General features: G+C 34.7%; 2 protein-coding genes across 2 annotated transcripts; one reads left to right on the top strand and one right to left on the bottom strand.

The window, feature by feature from the left end:
* The first annotated feature begins 393 nt into the window (after window positions 1-393).
* On the top strand, window positions 394-17,463 carry Grip163 (gamma-tubulin complex component 6). The gene is made up of 16 exons (XM_088257147.1): window positions 394-1,075; window positions 1,762-1,957; window positions 2,475-2,653; window positions 3,231-3,411; window positions 3,492-3,638; window positions 4,653-4,864; window positions 6,265-6,457; window positions 6,979-7,111; window positions 7,586-7,808; window positions 8,795-9,026; window positions 10,774-10,966; window positions 11,046-12,237; window positions 12,318-13,119; window positions 13,642-13,865; window positions 15,410-15,747; window positions 16,638-17,463. The coding sequence occupies exons 1-16, from the start codon at window positions 659-661 to the stop codon at window positions 16,837-16,839; spliced, it is 5,064 nt and encodes a 1,687-aa protein (XP_088113273.1). The 5' UTR covers window positions 394-658; the 3' UTR covers window positions 16,840-17,463.
* LOC148311161 (histone deacetylase 8-like) lies at window positions 16,987-26,591 on the bottom strand. Its single transcript, XM_088257149.1, has 8 exons — window positions 26,222-26,591; window positions 25,889-26,075; window positions 25,642-25,783; window positions 24,263-24,369; window positions 23,568-23,760; window positions 22,496-22,668; window positions 21,879-22,085; window positions 16,987-19,764 (listed from the first exon to the last, which is right to left on the bottom strand). Exons 1-8 carry the CDS (start codon window positions 26,315-26,317, stop codon window positions 19,730-19,732), a joined length of 1,140 nt encoding a protein of 379 aa, XP_088113275.1. The 5' UTR covers window positions 26,318-26,591; the 3' UTR covers window positions 16,987-19,729.
* Window positions 26,592-26,658: the final 67 nt, after the last annotated feature.

Genomic DNA, 26,658 nt, shown 5'->3' on the forward strand with positions numbered 1-26,658 from the left:
CCAATTAATTCGGATTTCCAAGGTTCAACTTGATTTTTTTCATTTGATTTCACACCCAATTGAAAGCATCAAATGACTAAAAAATGGAAAACGATCCATCAATATTAAAAAAAATATTTCTAGGTATGAAGAGCTATGAGGCTGTAATGTAATATTTTACCGTACAGTATAGAAAGTTTAATTATTATGTAAGCCTACGTAATAAGAATGAATAAAATGGTTCATTATTCGTCTTTTTATCAAGATGATCAGAAGTTCTTTTTGAAAAATTAATTGAAACAAATTATCAATGATATTCTGATGTGTGTAGTGTTCCATTAGTAAGTTAAGTACTTAATTATTTCACTTTACTCAAATATCGGTATATTTCAAAACTTATTATATGGCAACAACGACATTTAAATTTTGTCTATAAAAACATTATTATGTTTTGTCAATTTTTGGCGTTTCGTTTTGTGACAGTGGGATAGGCCAATAGGTTTTATAATCCTCTTTTAGTTTTGTGCGTTTTATACTCAACCCAGTATTTGGCTGGTGACAAATAATAATTTTTTGAAATGGCAGTCACAACAATTTTTACAACTTCTTAAATCATTTTTCCCACTTTAATTAGCTCAAAAAATATTTTTGATTACTCCCAGTAATAAAATAATCTACGATGGAGTGTCCCGAGAAGTGGGATAATTTAAAAAATGCGAGCGTGTTCGAACTAATATCGAGACTATGTGTCAAGACTGCTCTGGACTATGAAATCACTGAAGACTTTAAAAATTTCAACAAAAAATTAATAAAGAAACTTAGATCAAGAGCTTTTGCAGTTCTTTTAAAGAAAACAAGTCTTATACCTTCACAGCCGTGCGATCCTCTTATGGATATGCTGAGTGAATATTTTGGAAGGGAGTATAAGAAGAAGAATATCCATGATTATGAAAATATTGTCTCTGTTAAGAACCAAATTGATTGGCTATTTGATAGAGATAAAACAAAAGATCCTGCGCATTTTAAGGACATTATTGCTTGTATTGTTTCGCTGAGAAATACTGTTCCACAGGATAATTTTGAAGATAAATTCAATGTAAGTCAATTGATTACTAAACCTCAAAATAATAGTATGCAATGTGTGCCTGTTCCACAGGATAATTTTGAAGATAAATTCAATGCAAGTCAATTGTTTACTAAACCTCAAAATAATTGTATGCAATGTGTGCACTGTACATTAGCATGCAAGTGTTTTTGCCTAGAATTTTCACTCATGAATTACATGAAATTATAGTAACTCTAAACATAATGAGTAAATCCACTCACGAGTAGGCATAGGCTATGAAACTTAAAATGTTGAAGCCTGAGTAGGGTCATGATAAGCGGTGTTGCATTAGCCGTAGCTAGATTTCAGAGTTACTTGGACATTAGGTAATTAAAAAAAAAAAAATAAACTACATTAGCAGAAGCTTGTCTAACTTTTTTTTCCACCTCCACAGTGTAATGGTCAGCACGCTTGTTACCGTACTGTATGTCCCGAGTTAGATTCCCAGGGGTGGGTCAAATACATATAAGTGATTTTTCACTGTAATATTTATTCAATATTTCCCTGGACTGGCACCTGAAGCGGAGGGCCGATCACCTTTCTTTCATGTGTTAACTGATCAAAATAACACTGCGTTTATATGATGCAGTGCCCTATGCACCATCGGGTGCAGATAAGAGTTTGAAGAAGAAGATGACATTTTATTGATAACCATTGAGTATGCTTTTTATTTACAGAATCCCTTTAGTTTTGGGAAGATTGATGAAATTCTGCCGTCGCCAGAGAGGATGCATCCGGGAGACCCTCAGCCATACCATTATTTTCCTTCTCACATATTCCATCTCCCCGACACTTTACGGGAAGATGAACATATGAAAATCAACTCATTGTCCATCTACAGTTTACCCATGGAATCATTCTCTTGCAAACCTGGTAATTCTTTGATTATCATCAAATTTATTATTGTTTTGGAAATTTTTCAACAACACAAGCGCCTTACCCATTGCTGCTATTTCATTCTCTTTTACGGTACCTACTTTTCCTTCTTTACTTTACCAAATGGCTGTTGTCTTTTACCCTGAGCTCTTTTACTGGCAACATCTGCATCCCATCAAACATATTCCACTCCGAATTCAAGTTACATTTATCCATTATACCATCCTATGCACCATTTGGGCGTTTGTGCACTATACGGAATTTAACCGTCCGGCACTTCAGGTAGCGTGATAAAATGATGATTGGCTTGGATTGTCTTGTGCTTTTTTTATCCATCTTTCTTCGGATCGGTGCGTAAACACGTTGCGTGTAAATTCGATCACGCTAAACTGTCGTAATTAATTTTATTTTTCAAAACCGGACTGCCGGACGGTAAAATTCCGTGTAGTACACAAGCGGCTTTTGGGTACAGATAAAAGGCCGCAATTTGATTGGAATCTCATGTTATTTTTAGGAACCAATCTGGCAGTACTGGGTAAGGTGAGCATGTCCAATGTCCACTCGGTCAGCAGTCGATCTTCCAGAGGAAACCACTGGTCCGTGTCGCTGTCGCAGAGCGAAGAAGGATTCCTGTTCTGCCCAAGGCTCACGGCGCCCAGAGATCTGAGCATTCCATCCTCAGACTCAATAGAAGTAAGAACGCCGTACTTATCCTAATCACCAACCTCTATCTTTTATGGCAGAGGTTCTCAGTTTTTTTTTTACCACTTTTTAAAAACCACAATGACATTCATTACTTAAATTCAAAATGACACTTTTTTCTGGGCCTTTTACCGCCCCCCTCTAGGCCACCAGTGCCCACAAAGGGGCGTTAACGCCCACTTTGAGAAAGACTGCTTTATGGAATACAGTGTCCATTTTAAACATCTAAAACACGCCAGCTCGCATCTACTACGCTGAGAGAGTTGGGCATGTGCGCCCATATACCTCGCCCTCGTAAGGTCTGACTATCCACAATGGCGGGAGCTCAACAAGATGGAGGTGTTCTGCCCAACATCTTGGCCATACTCCAGCCTAAGAAGGCCCAATAATACAATGTACATACTTGGTTTGAAGTGTAACCAGTGTGCACATTAGAGAGTTAAAATTATTTAGATTTTGTTTTTTTTTTAAATATATGTATCTGTAATGTCTTTATTTTGTTTTTTTTTTCAATAAAAGGATAATAAATGAACAGTAGATAAAAAACTAAACCGTCTTTTTATTTCAGATTAAAACCAAATTGGACATGAAGCAAAGCAATAGTTTATTTTCTTTGAATGAAATATCTGCATGCCCATCTACAGAATCAACCTCAACAAAAATAGATGATGGTTTTCGGAGTGTTTCTTCCATATGGGATTTGGCAAAATCAGACACAGAAATTGACTTAGAAATGTGGGAGGAAGCATGTAAGATCTGGTTACTCTCTTTTGTCACGCGCACATAGCCGTACATTGGATTTTACTGAAGTATTATTCTTGTTTTTCAGCTAAAATGCCTGGAGTACAGAAACGCGGTCTTATTTCTTCTTCAAATATCCAAATGTCGCATTGGAGACAGACTCATGCTCACGAAATGAGGAAACTCAAAATTATTTCAGAGTTAGAGTTTATACTGCACATTAAATATTTAACAAGTAAGAATATTTTTATAACCCCTTATTTATTAGATCTAGTTATGGTACGAATCCAATGAAAATTATTGAGGTATTTTATTTAAAAATATAAATTAATAATACTAATTCAGGATACTTGTATTCGGCAGTGACTATTAGACACACTTTTATTTTTTTTTACTTCGAATCATTTTAAGTCGAATAATTTTTAAATAATTCATCTTGAGAATCTTAATAGTTATTAGATTCTTAAAATCACTTGATTAATCCCATCATTAATTGGAATAAATTTAAACCCATCGTTAATCATTAATCCCATCATTAATGGGATTAAATTTGGTAAAAAATGTGTAACCCTTTTTTTTTTTAAACTTTTTGTAAATACATATACACATGTCGCTCACTCCTTTCAAGAACGTCATAAATCAAAAATCGTCAATTTTCAGTTGTGCATGTTTTCGGAATGCCCAGAAAATGTACTATATCCCAGCAAAAGCGGCATAATTTTAACTTAATATTTACCCGCTGCAGGGCAGAAAGTGTTGTTTTTGCATTTTGAAGAAAAGGTATTGTTCAATTATTTTTTTAAAATATATTAAATGTTTTTCAAATTGTGAAATAACCTTCAGGTTTTACTTAAAAAGATGTGTTGCATAGTAAAAAGTTCAATAAGTGGCTTGATATTTATTTTTAATACAATGTGTTATATTTTTAAACTTTACAAACGTTCTCCTGAAAAATCATGTTTTTTGATTTATGACGTTCTTGAAAGGAGTGAGCGATGTGTGTCTTTGTGCTATATATTTGCTTTTATTGATTTTTATGTGATTTTTTTTAAATCAACATGTGATTACTGTCATAATTAAACATTAGATTTATAACTAGAGGTTTTTGTAATACATATTATTGAATAATTTGTTTATTGGTCTGATTTTTAAAATATGTAATACAATGTTTTAAGTTTAAAAAAAAATCAATCAACGCCTTACTGTTTTGCAATGTTGTTTCACTTGTTTTGTTTTGTTATTGTTTCAGTGGGAATTGAATCTAGTTCATTCTGCTACAACAAGGCGTTAGAAAGATTCCAAATGAAGTCGGGATTATGTTTAGAAGGATTGTTACAGAGTACTTTAGAAGTGTATGTCAATGATCTTTTGATCATTGGAACTTGTTACTGGAAACTTAATCATTTAGTCACACCAACTTCAACCGGAGAAGAAATTATAAAGGAAGGATTTGTGTATAAGGTATACTTTTTTTTTTACAAACTTTCTATAGATTAGATTGTTAATGGATAAATATTGACATCACCTAGTGGCCAATATTGCATAGTCTGCTTTAACACATCTTATGCAGGTGGCAAATTTTACTGTCCTCAGTCTGCCAATCAAAATTACCAAAATTTTACCGCTGTAGCGGAAGATTTTTTTTTGTTTATCATATTGCGATATTTAAGTTTTGTAGTGACATCTGTTGAATTTTCATTAAAGGTTTTACTATAAGAATATAAGTCAGGACTCTTACTCTTACGACTGGTACCACCCTCAAGTAAAATATTAATTTTTATTATGTATTATTTTTTATTATGTATTTTTATTTTACGCCTCCGTAGTGTAATGGTCAGCACGCTCGGCTACCGTTTTGGAGGTCACGGGTTCGATTCCCAGGGGGGTCAATATTACCCTGGACTGGTACCTGAAGCGGAGGACCGATCACCTTTCCTTCATGTGTAAACGATCAAGATAACTCTGCGTTTATATGACGCAGTGCCCTATGCACCATTGGGGTGCGGATAAGGGTTTTATTTATTATTATATGTATTATTAGCATATACAGTGGAACCTCTCATAACGAGTAATTCGCATAGTGATAAAAAAAAGTTAAAAATTGCTCCCTTAACGATTGACGTTTCGCATAGTGAGTAACAAAGGAAGGGTAAGTCCCTTTTTCGCGACATTCACTTGTGAACCGGGACTTTCGTGCTTGGGATGGAGGTTTACCAAGAGGACCCTTACTTCTGCTTGGAAAAAACTTTGGCCAGAGAGCGTTGTCAATATCATGGGACTCGAGATGGATAACAACGATATTGAAGAGCTTGTGAAAGAGTACAGCCAAGAGTTGACCACCAAAGAGCTTATGGAGTTGCATCGTGTTTCACAGCAAGAAATTATAGAGAAAAATTTGTTAATGGAGGAGGAAGAAGTAGCAGAGCAACAATCTTTTAGCGCAATAAGAGAAATGCTGAAAGCATGGGTAACTCTCATCGTACATTAAGAAGCATTACCCTAATAAAGAGGTGGTTATTAGTGCTACAAATTTATTCAATGATAATGCTGTGACACATTTTCGCCAAATTTTGAAGCGTCGGCAAAAAAAAATGTCTTAAAACAGTTTTCTAGTTAAAGGGATCAATTATTTGTCATAAATTCATATTTTTATTAACATTTTTGTTCAAATTTAAATTATATTCCATGTTTTTACATTCCTTAACAATTTATACGTAATTTTATTACAATAAATGTTAAAAAAATATTAAAGAAGCATATGATTACAGTATATAATAAATATATTAAATTACGCTCGACCAGCAATTATTTTTTTGTTAAATTAAGTTTTAAATACATTTGTTCACTAATTTGTTTTCCAGGCAATGTGTGACAGCATCAGACAGTACTTGGTGTGGTTCCGGCTGGAGGTGGATAAGATATTTGGAGAAGGGCTGACCTTGGAGATGCGAGGAGACATTCCCTTGCCCAGCCTGATGGAGATACTGCACCATTTGAAACCCCTCGGTTGCCAGATACAGACCATGGCCAAGATATACAAGGTTTATGAGCATGGTTAGTCCATAATTTCCCTATCAATCTAGGTAGAAGGACTTGGTTATCCGATCTGAGGCATCTGAGAAGCTGACTGCACTTTTATGGACATTATGGAGAATTTGTCGGTTTGGAGATCCTAGACTCGGTTGGGGTGATATCAAAGAATAGAATGTAAAAAAAAAACTCTTTGGCAACTGCCTTTGTCAATGTTGCGTTTTTACACAAAAGAAATTTATGTCACCGAGTTTATTGATGTTAAATATGATTGATGTAAATTCACATGAGTTTTGATCAAAGTCGTCTTTCGTAACTACGAAATTAACAAAACAAAACATATTCAATTAAAACTAACTTGCAAGTATGCAATGAATAAAATAATTGGCAAATGCATCATGTTATTTTGTTAACTTGCAAGCATTGTATAGCTAAAAAATAAAACACCACAAGTCAGATATGTGGAACTTAAATTGGAACGCATTTAATGTGCGAGACAATCTCGATCAAGAGTTAATAAAAAAGGTTTTCTATAAATGTTTTAGATTATGACGGAACTTGCCTGCGAGGCGCGGGGTTGATGGCATATCTGTATAATGAAATAAGTTTGGTTAGCCAGGCCCAAGTATCGGCACTTCTGTATTCCACGCTTAAAGCTACTTGCTGTGTCTACTTCAGGTAGGTCCAACACTATTACTATCCATTTTTGATTTAAGTTTTACTCGGTAAATACCACTATTTCTTAAAATCTATTGTGACACATGTTTCGATGGATTTTGCATAATTTTCAACACCGTATGTTAAGCTAAGTCTAAATTTTATTGAGTTCTATGACGGTACTCAAGTGCGTACTTGCTTAATAATGCTTATTATAATAATAAGCATTATCAAGCAAGTCGGTTGAGGCAGGCGCCGTGTCATAGTTGGGTAGACGCTCGACTGTGAAACTGGCGTCGCGGGTTCGATTCCCGCCAAGTGCAAAATAAATTCAAGAAAGATTTATTTTCAATTGGTCTGAGTGTTTGTGATGTATTTTTCACATTTAACTTCCCTATCCTTACTATCCTACCTGCAGACAAGCCTCGAATAGAGGCTTTACGATTTATTCCTTGTTGAAAAATTTCATATTGTAAAATTTGATTTGATTTGCAGGTTTATACAGCGATTTATATTTGAAGGGGAGTTGGAGGATCAGTTCAACGAATTCTTCATCAGAAAGGATATGCTCAATGTGGACTCTTACACCAAGCGGTACTGGGACAAAGGATTCATTATCAGGAACAATGAAATAGTTCCAGAGTTCCTCCGCGATATCGCTAAACACATCTTGCTTTGTGGCAAATCTCTTCGGCTTCTCAAACTGTGTAATCCTGACGTGAGTGTCAAAATATCATTTTTATTTCGTTATGCGCTGTATATACAGTAAAAGGTCTTTAATTAAAAATTGGATGGATCAACATCCGAAAAATATTTATAATTATCAAATTTGAAAACAAATCCTTTTCTTTTTATTTTTAATTAAAGTTTTACTTAGTAATTACCACTATTTCTTAAAATCTACTGTGACACGTGTTTCGATGCATTCCGTATCATTTTCAAACACCGGTATTAAATAAAAATGGATAGATTTTACCAAAAAGTGACTGCCGAATCAATAAATGAAACCTTTTCTTTTTTACTCATTTTCCATGTATGTATTTCAATAAAAATACAAAATAAATAAAAAGTAAAACACTTGTTTTTTACCACTTGAGTTTTATATTTTATTACGACTTGTTTGGAAGCTGAAGTTGCTTCTATCTACAGGTATAATTATTAATATAAACATATATTTTTACCTATAGATGGAAGCATCTGTAGCTTCCGAAACTAGTTATAATAAAATATAAAACTTATACGGTGTTTGAAAATGATGGGGAATGCATCAAAACACATGTCACAACGGATTTCAAGAAATAGTGGTATATTTACTAAGTAAAATATAAATTAAAAATGGATAGATTTTACCACAAAGTGACTGTTGAATCAATTAATGAAATTATTATCCTTCATATTGTGCCATTCTATAGTGGAGGTTTGCTAATTTAGCCGAGTTGGCAGCCGTTCTGAATAAAAAATATTTTAATTTTTAATTTTTATTTAATACAGTTACATTTTCTTTTGCAATTTAAAACAATTTCTATACATTTTTACTTCTTAATACATTCTTATAATTTTAGTCGCACTGATCCTCTCCAAAAACTGAGCTGTTGTGCTCGGAGAGGGACTTTTTTTGTTTATTTTTTTTTCGACTCAGTTCTGCAGTTAAACCATTCTTAAATTTTGATGATGGTGCCAAAAGTTGTATATTGTCACGTTCAGGACCCTCTGTGCGTGCTGCTGTCCACGTCCTACCCGGCCATGAAGTGCTGCCTCACCTTCCCCGAGATGGAGGAGCAACGCAAGCTGTACGAGCAGCACCGCGTGCAGTGCCTGTACGTGTGCGGGGAGCCCGTCACCTTCCAGAGCCTGCTGGTGCGCAAGGAGGCCGACAAGAAGGCCTTCCGCCAGATGGTCTCCCTCCGGCAGGCCGAGACCATGGAGAAGCTCTTGGGTGAGGCCCGCAACTTTTGGCATATATCGCTCACTCCCTTCAAGAATGTCATAAATAAAAAAACTTGATTTTTCGGGAGAATGTTTTTAAAGTTATAATACAATCTATTAAAAACAAATATCAAGCCACTTATTGAACTTTTTATTGTGCAACAGATCTTTTTAGGTAAAACCTGAATGTTTTTTCTCCATTTGAAAAATATTTAGTATATGTACAAAAAAATAAACAATACCTTTTTTCAAAATGCAAAAACAACACTTTCTGCCCTGTAGCGGGTAAATATTAAGTTAAAAATGTGCCGCTTTTGCTGGGATATAGTACGTTTTCTGGGCGTTTTGAAAACATGCACAGCTGAAAATTTACGATTTTTGATTTATGACGTTCTTGAAAGGAGTGAGCGATATCTGTATGCTCATTTGAAAGAGAACCCTGCCGATTTAAAAAAAAATTACAATTACTTTTTTCAATACATACTTTATTTTTTGATGAACGTCTCACTAGGCAGAACCCGTGAGGAGACGTTCATTTACATTATAAAAAATATTATTCTGTAATTACAATTTGTGTCGGGTTGTGGTCCCGTGGTTAGTGTCACGGACTCTTGAGTCAGAGTTTCTCGGTTCAAACCCACTCTACCACAATTTGATACCTATTTCTAATAATGAGCCGCTTAGGCTCACAAAAATAGTTTGAGAGTGAAGTATTTTTGTAAATAATAAAAACACAAATAATTATCTTTAAAAAAATAATAAAAAAAGATTACAAAATGAGAAATAAAAAAAATTATGTTAACAAAATATATTAAGTATAGTTTAGCACAGTGATAAATTGACAAGTATGCAACGATAATAAAATGATTAGCTGTCTTTATTTAGGTGGGGTGGCCAGCTTTAAGCAGCTCTTCTGTCCCATGTCAAGAAGCCACTTTTTAACTTATTTTTATTTATTTATAATTTTATTTTATGTGGTGCAACATTGCATAGTTTTGGTGCCAGATATAAGTGATTTCTGTAACCAAATACAGTTACCATTTTTGGTACATTACATATAATTTTATTGGTGGAGCGTGTTTATCTGCATTTTTGCATATGCACAAAAAGTTTTTTTTGCATAGAGTGTAGTATGGTGAAACTATAGTACTTAAACGGGAATTTGTTTAGTAGAGGTATGAGCATAAACATTGCAGCCTAGTTTGAATAAACCAGCGCATCTTGTCACATCCAAGCTATATTTTTTCACGTGTAATATTCTCCGCTCCCGATATAAAATGTTATTTTATTATTTTATTTTATTAATGGCAAATGATATTATTAATTATTACAAAGCCCGCCAGTCCGCCTCCATAGTGTAGTGGTTACCGCGTTAGGCAACCATTTTGTTTCAATTCCCAAGGGGTAAAAATAAGTGTTTTTTTTTTTCATTCTATTTCTTTATTACTACGCTGGACTGGTATCTGAAGCGTATAATAAGACTGATCACCTTGCCTTCGTATAATAAACAATCAAGTTAATATTGCATCAATTTGATGTAGTGTCTTATGCACCATCGGGTGCAGATAAGGGTAAGAAGATGTAGTTAATGCCCACACTATTAATTTACGAATTATTGCCCACATTGTAAATAAATGTTTTGTATTTTTTCCTTGGTTTAAAATTGTCAAATACACAATCTACCTAATCAATCATTCCACTCACAATTATATTTGAATGTAAAAGTGTTTGACTAATATTGAATCATTTTTTACCAGAGGATCGAAAGCGTCTATCTCGTATATTGTCGGATAACAAGCGACGTCAGTTTTCAATATTGAGAACGGCGGCAGAAGATGCGGCCGCTCGGAGGGAACTCATCAAACAGAAGGACTTACAGCAAGATCTGCTCATCATAGAGCACCAGAAAGCTTCCAACCGTCTCCACAATCTCAGACTGGAAGAAGAAAAGTAAGATTTTTTTTTAATTTTCTCGGCTGTATCAAAAATAAGTCACAACCCGATTTCAAAACATTTTCTTTTCTTACAGGCAAAAAGTGAACGCATACTACACAGAAATAGGAAAAGAAGTTCAAAGACGTCAAATGAGATCCGAATGGAAGATAAAAAGATTAAAGCTAGATGAAAGGAGAGTACAACTTCTAACAAGCGAGAAAATGATGTTGAGTAGAGAAAAGCTGGAATTGGAACACAAGGCTAGTGGTGATGATCTGGAAAAGAAAGATGCCAACAAATTGAATACTCAAATACATCTTTCTAATGCGCTAATAGACATCAAAGAAGTTGATGGCGAAATGGATTTAGGAGAAAACAGCGATGATAGCGTGAAAATGGGAAAAGACATGGAAATCTCTTCAGATTCTTTATACCCTGATTCTTCCGATGAAATCTCACCAGTTTCTCCGGTGAGATCTCCTGAAGTGCAATCATTGATGGAAAAAGTTCTAACAGTAAAATCTTCCCACGAAAGTGACATAGTATCACCTGACAAAGATTCCAATAGCAACGATGGTGACAACGCCAATAACAACATGAATACGTTTGTAGATACAGAAAATAACCAAAATAGCAGAAACGCAAGTGCGGAAACCAGTTCCATAGATAATGTGATGAAAAAAATCAGCCTCTGTGATATGAAAGTAAAGTCGTTAGATTTTAGTATAAGCCCGTCCGATATAATCAACAGTAATGTAAATATCAAAAGTTTATCACTCAGCGATCAGAACATTTTCAACACATACAAACAACAAAAACAAGAAGCGATAAGGAATAAACACAAAGTTCTGGAACATGAATTTACAATGCCGGCCAGATCTGAAGAAATATCTTTGGACAAAAATAAGAACCCAGAGTCAGTTTCAAACGCTTCGGATAATAATAACGAAGCGCATAGAAATAAAATCCGAATTTTGGGTTCCGTTACGTTTGACAGTAGACAGGAACCTGTCGCTTCCAATCGAAATCAAATGCCACAATTTGATACGGATGCGAGTAGAGAAGCATTGAGGAATAGGAATAGAGCATCCGGGTTTGAATTTAGTAATGATTTGCATGCGGATGAAGTAGGAAATAAAATGAGACCCAGAGGAAGTCTGACACTGGATTTGAAAGGATGTTCTAAGAATTACAATTCGGACTGGAACAGGAAATCGAGCCAAAGAATGTCTATCGCTCCAACACCAGATCATTTCCTGGCGACTCCTAGCGACTTTCCAGTGCGGGTAAGATTTTGAACTGTTATTTTCTCATGTGTTGCAAATTTTGTTTATTATTTCTTTTACATTTGTGTTATAATTTTTAGCTGGACATAGAAACACCTTCAACTTTTGACGTCGGAATGATAGGAGTAGCAACAACAACAATTACCCCAGTTTCCGGGCAAATAGAATCTATTGCAAATATGTCCATACCTTTCACCGATAGTGGATTCCGATTTCCAAATATCATCGAGCACCAATCGGATGAAGAGGAAACTGTACCCGATTTTGGATCTATCAAGGATCAGTTTCCTCAGACCCCAGAATCATTTAAGGCATTCGACGACTACGGCGTCAAGTCATCAGTGTGGAATTTCAGCAGTGACGAACTAATCTTTGACGAATTTAAACCGTTCGGTATCGAAAGAACCGGCGAGGATAAATTCACTTCTATGGACATGTTCGATAAACCGTTAAGCATGGAAAACCCGACCACTCCGTATACTAACATCGAAGAGATTCTGACCAAAGTTCAAAAGAAACCCATGACTGATCTTTTCAAAATGTTTCATCTGTTGGAAGACAGTGAGAACATCGTTCCTAACATGGAGAGAGCCGACTATTCCATGATGGCCGCTTGTCTTCGGAGGTCTGTGGTGATACCACTCTCGTACCAAACAGAAATGGTCAACAATGCGATATTGAAATATTTCTTGGTCAATTGTGAATTATACGATCACCTCAAAAGTTTGCGCGACTATTTCTTTCTCATGGATGGCGAGTTTGCTAAAACAATTTGTTCAAAGCTCTTTGAAAAATTAAACTCGACGGAGAGTCCGAGAGAGCTGCTGAATTTCGCAACACTCCACAGCATTTTGGATAAATCCTTCGGTTCTTCCATCGGAGGTATGTTAATTCACATCCTACACCTGTAATATTTTTATGTTTATCGTGTTAATTGAGTTTTATGTTTTGTACTGACATTTCTTGGTCGAACTGCATTTTTAATATTTATGTGGAAAAAAGTATATACAATAGACGCTCTCTTAACCGGGGCCGTTTTAACCGTCCCGCCACTTTAACCGGCCTCTTCTAGGAATGCCTCGAGCCCAAAATACACGCAGACAAGTAGCAACTTGAATTTTTTACAGTTTGTGAAATGTTAATTTTTAATGTGTCAGTTTGTGTGAAATGTTAATTTTTAATGTGTGAGTTAATACAGAATAAAATTTCTGTTTTCTTAATTTTTTGAAAAATTGTTTTTTCTTCCTTGCGAAAGTGATTTTTTAAAACTGTTTTTCACTTCCTTTTCTTTAACTGACTTTTTCTTTATCTGGCCCTGGGTCGGTCCCGTCAATGCCGGTTAAGAGAGCGTCAACTGTTGTTGTTATTTTTTAATTAATTGAGTTTGTTAATGGCATTTGGCAGGTTCCAACAAGTTTGCGGAGAATCTCTCCTTTATAGTGAGCGATATGCCGCTAAGTTTCAACCATAATTCTCCGGATGTGCTGGAATCCCTGACCCTGTCCTACTCAGTTGCCTGGCCAATAAATATAATCTTGTCACCGGAAGCGCTCGAGCGGTATGCGAGGGTGTTCCAGTTTTTACTGAAGATTAGAAGGATTTCCTGGGTGCTGGAGCAAGACTCAGAGGTAGGTCTATGGACATCTGATTGAATTTAACCACCTAATGAAACGAGTCCCTATTTTTAACAGGCAGCTTAGTCCTATGAAAATACTATCATTATAAATTAAAAGTAAAAAAAAAAAAAAAACTGATTTTACTATTGACAAAAATACTTAAAATAAAATATGTTAATACATAATTGTATTACTGTACTAAGATAGTCGGATATTTAATTTCATTATCATTTCATACTACATATTCCAGTGAGCCTAAGCGAATCATTATTAGAAATATGTACCAAATTGTGGTAGAGTGGGTTCGAACTGAGAAACTCAGGCTCAAGAGTCCGCGACACTAACCACGGGACCACAACCCGATACAAGTGATATTTGAACTCGAGTGCTAAAATAATCTTTAGGTCAAATAGTATATGTAAATAATAATCATACATTCACATAATTTCTACCTACAAAATTAGATTTTGTGAAAAAAATATATTGCCTTTTGTATGCTGACGATGCTGTTCTTCTTGCCGATAGCAGAGAAGACCTGCAGGCGTTGGTGACAAAAGTGTATAATGTGTGCAAGGAAAGTGACTTATTGATGAATGTTAGTAAATCTAAGATTATGGTTTTTGAAAGAGAAGAATGCAGATCTGAATGTGAAATATTGGTAAACGGAGATATTCTGGAACAGGTAGATGATTTTGTGTATTTGGGTAGTATGTTTTCTAGGGATGGAAAGATTGATAAAGATATAGAAAGGAGAGTGAATGCTGGGAACAAAGTGAACGGTGCACTGAAATCAGTTATAGCAAATAAAAACCTATCAGCGGAAGCTAAACTGGCAGTGCACAACGGAGTCCTGGTTCCAACTCTAATGTATGGAAGTGAAACATGGAGTTGGCAAAAGAAGGATGAAAGTAGACTGAATGCAGTCGAAATGCGATCTCTCAGAAGAATGTGTAACAAAACGATGTATGATAGATGTGCGAATAGTGAAATAAGGAAAGAATGCAAAGCTGAGATAAGCATTATCGATAAAATTAAGAAAGGTGTGTTGAGATGGTTTGGACATGTAGAACGAATGAGTGAGGAAAGAACGGTAAAACAAATTTATGAGGCGAATGTTAGCGGGAAAAGAAGCAGAGGAAGACCGAGAAAAACATGGCACGATCAGGTATGCCAAATACTTGAAAGTGGTCAGGTTAGGAGTCGTAACAATCGGAGGGTATGTATGAGGAGATGCATGAACGTGGAAGAGGCGAAGAATGTTTGCAAGGACAGAGTGGTGTGGCGCTCTATTCTCTCTGCCTACCCCTGCGGGGAAGCGGCGTGATGGTTAGTTAGTTAGTTAGTTAGAAAAAAATATATAAAAAAACCCACTCCCCAGAGAAAGTTTGACATCAATTATTGCACTCCCGGAAAGGTTAAGTGTCAATATACCAGTAATTGATTCGGCAGTCATTTTAAGGTAAAATCTTTTACTTAGTAAATACCACTATTTATGTGTGTATGTACACATAATAGTGGTATTTACTAAGTAAAACAAAAATGTCAAATCATTTCAGATGTTAAAAATGTCTCTGAAAGAAGAATTCATGGTCTCGGGAGAGCTGCTGAGATCGCCGCAGTACCATGCCGTGCAGCTGTACCGCTACTCCATGTCCTGTCTGGTGAGGGCGCTGCACGGCTACGTAGCCGCCACGTGCCTGCACACCTCCTGGACTCATCTGGAGAGCGACCTGCTCAAGGTGAGCACGGTGGACGACCTGTACGCCGTGCACGTCGCGTACATCAAGAAGGTCCTCTTCCGATGCCTGCTCAACAAGAGGTCCACCCCCATCATGAAGTTGCTCAACGATATATTCTCAGTCGTTTTGGAATTCCACCACATGCTAAATGCCAGGTAATCTATTTTCCTATTATTTTTTTTTATGTGCCGTAACTAAACTAATGTTTTAGCCAAGTTGACGTTTTCAATTGCGACAAAATTGTGTTGAAAAGTCGAATGGTGAGCATATTGTCTGATGAGGATCTTTAAACTATCTTTCTATGCATTGTGTGTATGTCTCCACTAGAATTAACATCAGACACATACACACACACTTCACACATGCACATTCACCCTCTCATAGATATGCGTTCATTAGCTAGATCTACATTACCTATTAATATTTTGTACTTATCTTTTTGCTTTTCTGTGGTTAACTATAATTGGCTTTATTTAATGTATATTCTTTTAATGTTTTTGTTTTATACATGTTACTGTTGTTAACCTAAATAAATAAATATAAAAAAAATAAATAAACAATGGCATATTATAAGGCTCTCCCCACTCTAATTTCTTACATTACAGGTTAATGACTGAAGTGAAGGTCGATGATATTTTTGTTTTATTATATTTTGGATTTATAGTACATACTTCCTTGAAGACTTTTAACCCGGTTTTGAACCAGTGAGGAATAAATCATGTTTGTATGTACTATAATTATACCTATCCGCTGCACATCAAAGCAAATATGACAAAAGAAGTTAGAAGTCTAAGACGTGTTTTTTGTGCATGAAGTTGAAGGTTCTGAAATGGACAAAAATGTGCACCTTGCCGCAACACAAGGTATCTGAAACGGACAAATATATGCACCCCGTAGTCAATGTGTTAACATTGATTTTACTTTGGTATTAAATTGACAAGCAACGTTGAATATGATTTGTTTTTGCTTCTAATATCCTTGTATGTGTTAAGTTGTGAGTATGTTTGATTTTCCTTACCTTAAAACTATACTTTTTTTCCAACAGGTGTTGGCATATTGCTGAGAATGAAATTCACTACACACATCCCTTCTTCCCTCGACTGAGGGAGCGCTACTTGGATTTCGACAAGTTGACTAAACACCTACACAAGACTGCGACTCGACTGGCCGACTGCGGCTATCAGCCACATCTTGTGGAGTTTATCACCATGATTAACATGAACGGTTATTATTCGGCTGGGGTATAAGTCATTTGCGGCCTGTAGAAACCCATTCATAAGGGATAACAACAGGTCACATAACTTCCTCTTCTTCTGTGTTAATCCTCATTACTGAGGGTTTGTGACCCTTGTCGAAGCTGCACGTAGCGCTCCAGCCACCTGCTGCCTCAACTTTATTGGTCCATAGCGTGGGGGATCTTTCTCTCCCTCTCTTCCCCTCCAGGCTACCAACCACAACCAGTTGTTCCATCCAATCCTCATTGGTGATTGGTCCTCCAACGTGCCCAAAGAACTGAAGAATCCGTTGTGTACAGACACTGGCCAGAGTCAAGGTCACATAAAGGTCGCTGGAAATATAGAACACCTTATTTGTACGAATTCAAATAACGAAAAGGTGTTTTATATTTTTGTTGGATGAATAAATAAAACTTTTATGGCAGCTTATTGTCGATAAAATGTTTTCCGTGACCTATATGTATTTAATTTTAGAATCTCCAATAAAGTGTGGTACTTAGCTCCTGTATGTATTTTGTCAATAATCTTAAATACAAAGGGGTTATTTTTATATTCTTTCTCCATAGTGCCAGCCATTTCGTTGCCATATTTTCATACTTTATATGCACATGTATGTTCCGTTCGAGTATAATAAAATAATCAACTAGTCGAATTTTCAATTTATTAATTGATGATATGTATATTTCAAGCGTTTCTGAATAGTTAAAAATAAATTCCGTCTATGACCTATGGTCAGAAGGGGAAAGCTATTTACTTCGCGATGTTTTCAACAGATGGCAGGCCATCTGTAAGCGGTTGTTAAGATGTTGTATACATACAGCTTTAAATGATTGGCGCAATATAGACGATCAATAATTATCAGAATGGTGAACATTACACAGTGTATAAAGTGATCGCTTTAACCAACCAATCCCAGTTTGTAAAATGTCTAGACTTGTCTCTGACATCTTGTCATCTAATACATCTTGAGATAGATTTTTAAATAAAAAGAATTTTTTTAGCGTTTTTGTTTGTGGCAGTTTATAATAAACATTATGCAAATAAATAATAAATAAACATTGTATCTAACCACTTTTATTTTGGTACTACTGTCTTCCTATATCTGTATCTATACATCTCTGAAAAAGACAATATATTTGTAAAACCGGTCAGAAAATAACACCAAAATAAGAGTGGTTAAAAACAAAGTTTTCACAGTATTAGTTTTTAATCAGCAATTTATTACACAAAATCTATGAATTCACCAATCATAGTTTAACTATTAACACATCTGCAATTGGATAACTTAACATAGAGCATGCTGAAACATGTATGTATGTATTACATGGTTATGATTTTTATTGTTATACCAAGAATAATGATAGCATTTTATTAATTTGTAACACGTTAATGATTTGTTATATTTGCAGCTATAAAATACATATTTACAAATAATAACATACATATATAATTTGTTAAAATAAATAACCAGTTCCTCATGAAAATCATTTCAGTTATCTAGTGCCTGTCGTTTATTAAGAATAACTTGTTACTGTATGGTTCTTTGGGATATTATCACAGATTTTTTTTTAAACTCTTAATTCGTATCTGAAAGAGATACAATGATAATAATATATTCCCAATGAGATTTTGTTGTTGAAAAAAAACATCAGTGAATTTTTTCCAATAACAGTTAAGCAAATGTGATATTTGCATATAACATATACATACATATATTGGAATCATATATAGACAAGCAACTGCCTGCATATTGTCGTTTTTTCTTTGAATTTTTGATCTGTGAAAATTATTATTGTAAATTACCTAATTAAAGGAATAAAACAGCCCCTCGAATTAAAAATTGCTTGTTAAATTAAGTTAAGTTTTTTTCTTACAACCAATTCATTAATTAGAAATTGTTGAACATTATGAGATGAACAATTAAAAAAAAAAGTTTTTCGATTATTGTTTGAATAAGTATTATTATACTTATTCAAACAAATTGCATTAGATCTAAGTATGTACAATTGGATATATGTATTAAAGTTCCTGTTTTTAACTTAAAATCGTATGTAAAATTGTTAATGTGGCATTGCTTTGCAAAGGAATCCGAGGAATAAAAATTGTTCTAGGTGTTGTGATGTCTTTATTATTTTCTCTTATTACGTATTACTAATACAATATTTTAGTTCATAAAACAAACCTTATAATTGGTTGATAAACATGCCATTTAAAAAATTATTATTATAGTACAAAATATAACCGTCACACACATAATTGACAAAACAAGTATATTTTCATACAAATCACAGAGAAATTAAAATTATCAATTATTAAAATCTTAAATTTTCATAGTTAGCAAATAAAAATACTATATTTCTAATTCCGCCATAAATCATGATCTTTCACTATAATTAGATGGTGAATCTGTTTTTCTGGGTTATCATGCCATTTGGAGTTTGTACTTCTTACCTAAATTACAGACCGCATTGCAGAATTCATATTTGATAGACAATTTATTTTTATTTAACTTACAACTAAACTGGAACACAAACATATCTTTTACATTTATATTTTTAAAATATAAAAAAGAAAAATTATAATTAACCAAGCTATAGTGAAAATTTACATTAAAATTCACTATAGCATCATAATTTATTGTAACATTTAAAAAAAGGTTTTGTTAATGGATTTTGCAATGTGGTATAGAAAACTTGATTAAAAGCAGCAACTCACTAGGTAAATTAACATTATAGTAATGTGCAGATCGTTGAGATATTTTATTGTTAAATATTACGACAAACATTTTCAATACATAGCTTTATATACATTTAAAAAATTAACTTATGTACTCTAAAATTTACTGTAATTTAATTGAATTAAAATACATTATTTCTACATATTGGAGATGTTTAATCTGATGTTATAAATTGTTGACTCCATATTTTTCTAGATTTCCTGCAACAACAAAAAAATAGTATGATGCTCACGAAAAAAAAAATCACCTACTTAAATTATTACCTTCACATATTGAAATACATTTTGCACAATATGTCGCTGGTTAAATGCCAAAGGGCCACAACGCAAAAAATTAACTATTAATAAAGAAAATTAATAGAGTTATCTTTTTTGCGTTGTGGCCTTTTGGCATTTAACCAGCGATGTGTAGTTTACAAAAAATATATGTAGGTCTGATTATTTGACTTTTCCACACGTATTTAGAAAAAAAATATATAAAATCAGTTTGAATGAACTTGATTGATAAATTAAATGTATTATCTTTTAATCTCACATCACTAACAAAATAAATCATTATGCTAAGACGATTTTACAAAGACACAAATTACATATTGCAATTTGGTGTATAATTTCAATATTTAATGGTCATTAAAACCAGGTACTTTTAAGCCATTGTTGGTGACTATTTATAAAAATCTAATCAGTTGAAGCGCTTGTATTTATATTTTTGCATAATTTATCACATATCATGTTAGGTTAGTTTTGCACTTAGTAACATTGTTATGTTTTCACGTTACATTTCCACAATTTATCGTCCATTCCCACTTTACTAGCATAATGAAAAATATATTTATTTAACAAATTAAATGAATCTTGCTTTATTTATATTTCCCCTTCTTTTAGAAAAAGGACCTTGAGATGCATATCACAGGGAAAGAGAGGGCAGCTATTGCATAATATTTTTCTATGGAAATGTTCTCATATAGGGGGCGATACAACACATGGAAACTCTAAGGGTGGTGACTGACCGGAGCCATTTCGTCATAACGTAACACGTTACGATGCGAGCATTCAGGCAGTCAGTACAGCGAGCCGAACACTCCATCCATAGTTTCGGATGTTCGCTGATGCTCGCCGCGAGCGATGTTATGACGTTACGTTACGACGAAATGCTCTGGTCAGTTACCACCCTAAGGGCGATTGTCCACTACCCAGAATTTGACCGTCCAGCAGACCGGTTTTGAAAAATGAAAGCGACTACGACAGTTTAGCGTGATCGAATTTACACGTAACGTGTTCACGCACCGATCAAGAGCTCTGATCCGAAGAAATATGGATAAAAGCATAAGCCAATCATTGTTTTAAAACGCTAACTGACGTGCCGGACTGTAAAATTTGGTGTAGTGGACAAACGCCTTTGAGAGTTTTAAATTGTGTGATTGCTCCTGTCATTGGTTTTCCCTCCAGTATGACATTAGCACAGTGTACTAGTGATGAAATGGATAGTGATTTGGCCGGATATTCGGATTCTTACTTTTGGTGGTCAACCAGTGCGAAACAATATCCAAACTTGACAAACTTTGCAAGAATTTACCTTTCAGCTTCAGGCAGCACTGTTTATAGCGAGAGGTTATTTTCTGAAGCCGGCCTTGTCTATGAAAACAAACGCAATCGCCTTTTGTCCACAAACGCAGAGAACAATGTGTTAATCCGTCATAATTTACCTTTGGTTAACTTTGAATATTGATAAACTGATTTGCACACTTGTGCCTATTTGTTTGCAATAAATAAATAACCTATATTTATTGGATTTTCATTCATTTCACACGTATTATTGATTAACATGTTGACTGCCACAGCAATTTTCAGAATTCCGGTCTAAAAAGCCAACCTTAAAAATATCCTTTTACTTCTTGATTTTGAATAAAAACAAATTATAATAATTTTTGTTCATGTAAGCCGGCATTGATTTTTTTCTTCTCTTCCCAGTAGTCATCTATCCATATTAGCACTGATATATGTACTAGGAATTTTATCGTAGCTGCACAAATATGGCAAGTAAAAACAGTAGGAGATAACTCGTTGTCGGTGTCCTAGCGAAAAATGCAACCTACGAGTTATCTCGCAGTTGGCAGTCAACGTGTTAAGTATCATATGTATCTAATGTAGAGAGTAGCATTAATTTAACCAAAATTTTATATTTTTTAACCATCTGGTATTCGGCCGGATAGTAAAACAAGGCCAAATACCGGATAGCTACCAAATATCCGTTTCATCTCTACAGCACAGTTTATTATTTATACAAAAATTGTTATAAATGAAATAAAACATACCTTGTACAATTTGAACTACGCTGTCTAAATAATCAATGGAGTTGGTGTCCTTTTGGTTCCCTTTGGATATACTGATTTCATAGTCGGGGCCATAATCCAGGAAGTAATCGTGGTCAGGAATATCCTCGGAAAGTGTTTCCTTTTGCCCTGTGATGATCGCAGTGAGGTACGTCCACAAACGCGCCGTATTTGTCTGATTATATCCTCCTGGAATTTAAAAAATATTGCATACATATTGCTCATTTGTGAGAACTTCGTCACAATACAAATTTGTAATGTAAAGTGAGGTTTTTGAGGATAAAAACTATTAGTGTATTAACACACTACGAAAGGGAAAGGTATTTCTACCCGTTCGGTCAATTGATGCTTAAGGACGGGAAGGGTATTTTTACCTTCTGCCCTGGCCTCATTTCAAAGTCAAAAGAAGAAGGAATTGCATATTTGATGTTTTTATATGAATATTATGTACCAATCTCCTTGTTAAGATCTTAACTATAGTACATAATTATCAAATCCCATCGCCAGTGGTCCGCAGGCGTAAAAAACACCTGTCCGTAGTGTGTTAATAAATAAAGATTCCAAGACTATAGACAAGAATTATTTTATCAATAACATACCTCCACCGAGAAAGAGAGATGGTTTGTTCCACTTCAAAATATGCGAAATACATTTGCCCACTCCAAGGGGAGTAATGTTACTCTGTCCGAGGGGATCTCCATTGATGCAGTCACTTCCGCATTGGACCACAACGCAATCTGGTTGGTATCTATCCACAATCATTGGAGCTGTGCTGAAATAATATGTGTAAACACAAATAAATTAAAAATGACAGGGATCACCTTGTTGAAAGGCTTTCATTCATTTGGTCATAAAAAGACATATCGACATAGATGAAGAAGAATATGGAAGTCTGGGTATTTACAAGGCTTATGACCTTTCATGGGCTGGTTAAGTGATCACTTTCTACTTCTTCAAACCCTTATCCGCACCCCAATGGTGTATAGGGCACTACATCATATAAATGCAACACATGAAGGAAAGGTGACCAGCCCTCCACTTCAGGTACCAGTCCCGGGTAATATTCAATAATGAAATATAGGGTGTTTTTTGTTAGAAGTAAACAATTTCTAATTTCCTGCAATAAATTGATGGTGGCACGCTGCCATTCAACTGAGATACGAAGAAGTCAGTAACTATGGTTCTGTAGCGCTCTCTCCATTGACTGTAACATTCTGGCCGGTATCGTCTTTCATTCATTCCATTCCACCTGCCCATAAAGCACACCAAACAGTGACTTTCGATGGATGTAAGCACGTCTCGACAAAGGCTTCTGGGTTTTCTCAACTCCAAATTCTGCAATTCTGCTTATTGATATAGCTATTTAACCAAATATGTGCCTCATCGGTGAACAAAATTTTGCATTGAAAAAGAGGATCAAGCTGAATATTGTTTTCGGCCCATAAACCCAACCTACGCCGCGCATAACGGTCATTTAGTCTATTCATGGTGAAATGGCAAAACGTACCGACTACAAATCAACCGTCAACTGTCTAATTGACAGTCTGTAGAAACAATTTTTAAAAACCAAAGTCAACATCAACTTAAACTAGCCTATGATGATCGTAAGCCCTGTAAATGCATAGACTTCCATGTCGAAAAATAATGTAAATAATGAAAAATTGGACTAACTTCTCAAACAGGTAGCAGAGTGAATCATCCGATACACCTTCCTTCATGGGGACATTGATGCTGTAGCCTCTTCCGTTGCCACATCCCACGTCATGCACGGATCCGGTGCCCGGGAAGAAACCAGCCTCGTACTTGTGGAAGGAACACGTCAGGACTCTCCTGGAGTAGAAATAAGCATTCTCCACCCCATTTCCTGGATGTAAGGAAGGTTATATAAACATTTTTTATTGATATTTCTCGATGGAAGTATATGATAAAAGATAATTACATAAATTTCAACATACAGGATACTACTACCACTTCTATCATCACACTGTTTCCTCGCAGGAGTAGGCAGAAAGGATGGAACGCACACTCTTCTGTCCTGACATATACTCTTCACTTCCTTTACATCTGTACATCTAGTCATACATGCCCTCCGATTATGCAGACTTTTGACACCACCAGACTTTAGGTTCTGATTGATCTGATTGTGCCAAGTCTTTTTTGGCTGTCTTCATTCTGTTCTCCCGCTCACATTTGCTACATAAATTTTCTTAGTAATTCTCTTTTTATCTACTCGCTCCACATGTCCATACCACCTTAAAGAACTCGGGAGAAAGAAGGAGGAAGAACAGGTTGGAGGAAAAAAGTACTAATAAAAAGTGGTTAAAAATAAAGTTGTTTTATTTTAAAAAGTTTAATATGATTCTTACCATGATGTATATCTAAATCTATATAGATGATTCTTCTGTATTTCTGGCGTAAGCGTTCTATTGCAATAACTATGTCGTTGACATAGCAAAACCCTTGAGCTTCATCTCTGAGAACAAAATGGAAAATATAGCAAAACATAGAAACCAATAACAACATAAGGTACATAGAGAGATGGAAATTGCTGATTTTACTAATATCAATCTGCGTAACTCTGAGTTCCTTCCTGGATAGCTTTGAACAAAGCCATAATACTTAAGCAATTTTTATCTCCCTAATAACAGGCTCAGTGGCTAGATACATTTTTAAAGTAACTTTCTAAACAACATTATGATAAAAATAACACATTAAAAAAATCCTAATTATGAAAAATATTAAAGTTGCAAGATTACATGTTTTAAATTACTTACGGTATTGATTAATTTTTTTTTTACTAATTATAATTCTGAAATGTTTTATTTTAAGAAGAAAAAGAAATACAGGTCAATAAATTCAAAGATATCCTAAAATCTGACTTTATCAAAACTGTTACATTTTATTAAGATTTAAAATGGTATTTAACCGCCATACCAATACGAACATTTGTAATATCGCTCACTCCTTTCAAGAACGTCATAAATAAAAAAACTTGATTTTTCAGGAGAACGTTTTTAAAGTTTAAAAAGAAATCACAATGTATTAAAAATAAACATCAAGCCACTTATTGAATTTTTTACTGTGCAACAGATCTTTTTAGGTAAAACCTGAAGGTTTTTTCTCCATTTAAAAAATATTTGGTATATTTTAAAAAATAATTAAACAATACCTTTTCTTCAAAATGCAAAAACAACATTTTCTGCCCTCTAGCGGGTAAATATTAAGTTTAAAATATGCCGCTTTTGCTGGTATATAGTACATTTTCTGGGCATTCCGAAAATGTGCACAACTCAAAATTCACGATTTTTGATTTATGACGTTCTTGAAAGGAGTGAGCGATATGTCCACTATATTATCATCCAAACGCAACAAGCCATATCCTGTACGTTGAGGTACAAAAAAGTATACCTGCAACCACAGAAACATTTGTTATAGGTATGTCAAATTGTTCTTACTTTTTTCAATACTCATTGATTTTAAGGTGGGGACTGACCGGCATCATTTCGTCGTAACGTCACACGTTACGATGCGAGCATTCGTATAGTCAGTACATTCCGAGTGCTCCATCCGAAGTCGGACGCTCGCCGCGAGCGACGTTACGACGAAATGTTCTGGTCAATCCCCACCTTTAGAATCTCTTACACAAAAAAACTCAATGTATATTAGAAATCTGTGACTAAAGCCTCGACAAAAATAAGTATTTGATTACAAAACACGTGCAACAGCAGATAGAATGATGTGTTACCGCTGCGCATGATGCCATCCTCCACACCAGTTGATGGCTACTCTAGCTCCTAAATTTATGAGACAATCTGCAGCCGTGAGGGTTCCTCCAGCAATGGTCTGCATCAGTTCAAATACGTTGGCTATAGGAGAGCAGTCATAACCTGGTGATACAATTTACATCTTAGAATGTATTTAGAAGGGTATTGTACAATTGTTTGAAAGTTCTTTGCATTTCAGAAGCAAAAATATCAAATGTAAAAACTCACACAATCCATATTCTTCTTGTTCTTCATTTTCTTCATCGGAATCGATGTCGTTAGCTTCTCTCATAAATTCCACAAATCCAGTCGAATGAAATAATTTAAGGTCTTCGATAGTTGCCTTAGTGCTGGGCAAAACTCTCATATATTGTAGTAGTTCATATGATTCTATCAGGGAATGAACCATTGAAGCCTACGATGAAAATCGAAAAAAATACGCGTAAAACAGTTTGTTTTGTAAATGAATGAACTGGTAGAAATGGACAAAATGTTTCTTTTTTAACTCGTGAAATAACAAGAGTAAATAATTTAATTCAAAGTAAAATTTGGCAAACGTACCCTTCCTTTAACAGCTGGGAGCCTATCACACTCTTCTAAAAGTTTTTCATCAAATATGTAATAAATAACATTGTTTTCAGAAGTTTCTTCAGTCATTTTAATTCAGTCACAATACAATATATTATTTTTCATTGAAATCGAAGAACGAACACTAAAAACCGTTCAGGCCGATGTCAAAATAAAAAACGAAACTTTCAAATTTTAAAATCACAAACACCTCCGAAAATATGGCAATCTATGATAATTATCAGGAACCTACTGTGAATACAAATTATGGATTGAAAAAAAGCGATCTAAAAAAAGCGTTTAAACTTGTTTTATTTCCTAGTGCAAGGAATAACGAATACTTTATTATTATTATCATTATTTCAAAGAGAAATATTTGTGTTTTTTTATTTACAAAAATACTTCAATTTTATGCTATTTCTGTGGGCCTA

The sequence above is a fragment of the Brachycentrus maculatus genome, unplaced genomic scaffold (assembly GCF_059751285.1).
Source record: "Brachycentrus maculatus isolate JH-2025_06_01 unplaced genomic scaffold, ASM5975128v1 h1tg000071l, whole genome shotgun sequence".
In the NCBI taxonomy this organism is placed as follows: Eukaryota; Metazoa; Arthropoda; class Insecta; order Trichoptera; family Brachycentridae; genus Brachycentrus; species Brachycentrus maculatus.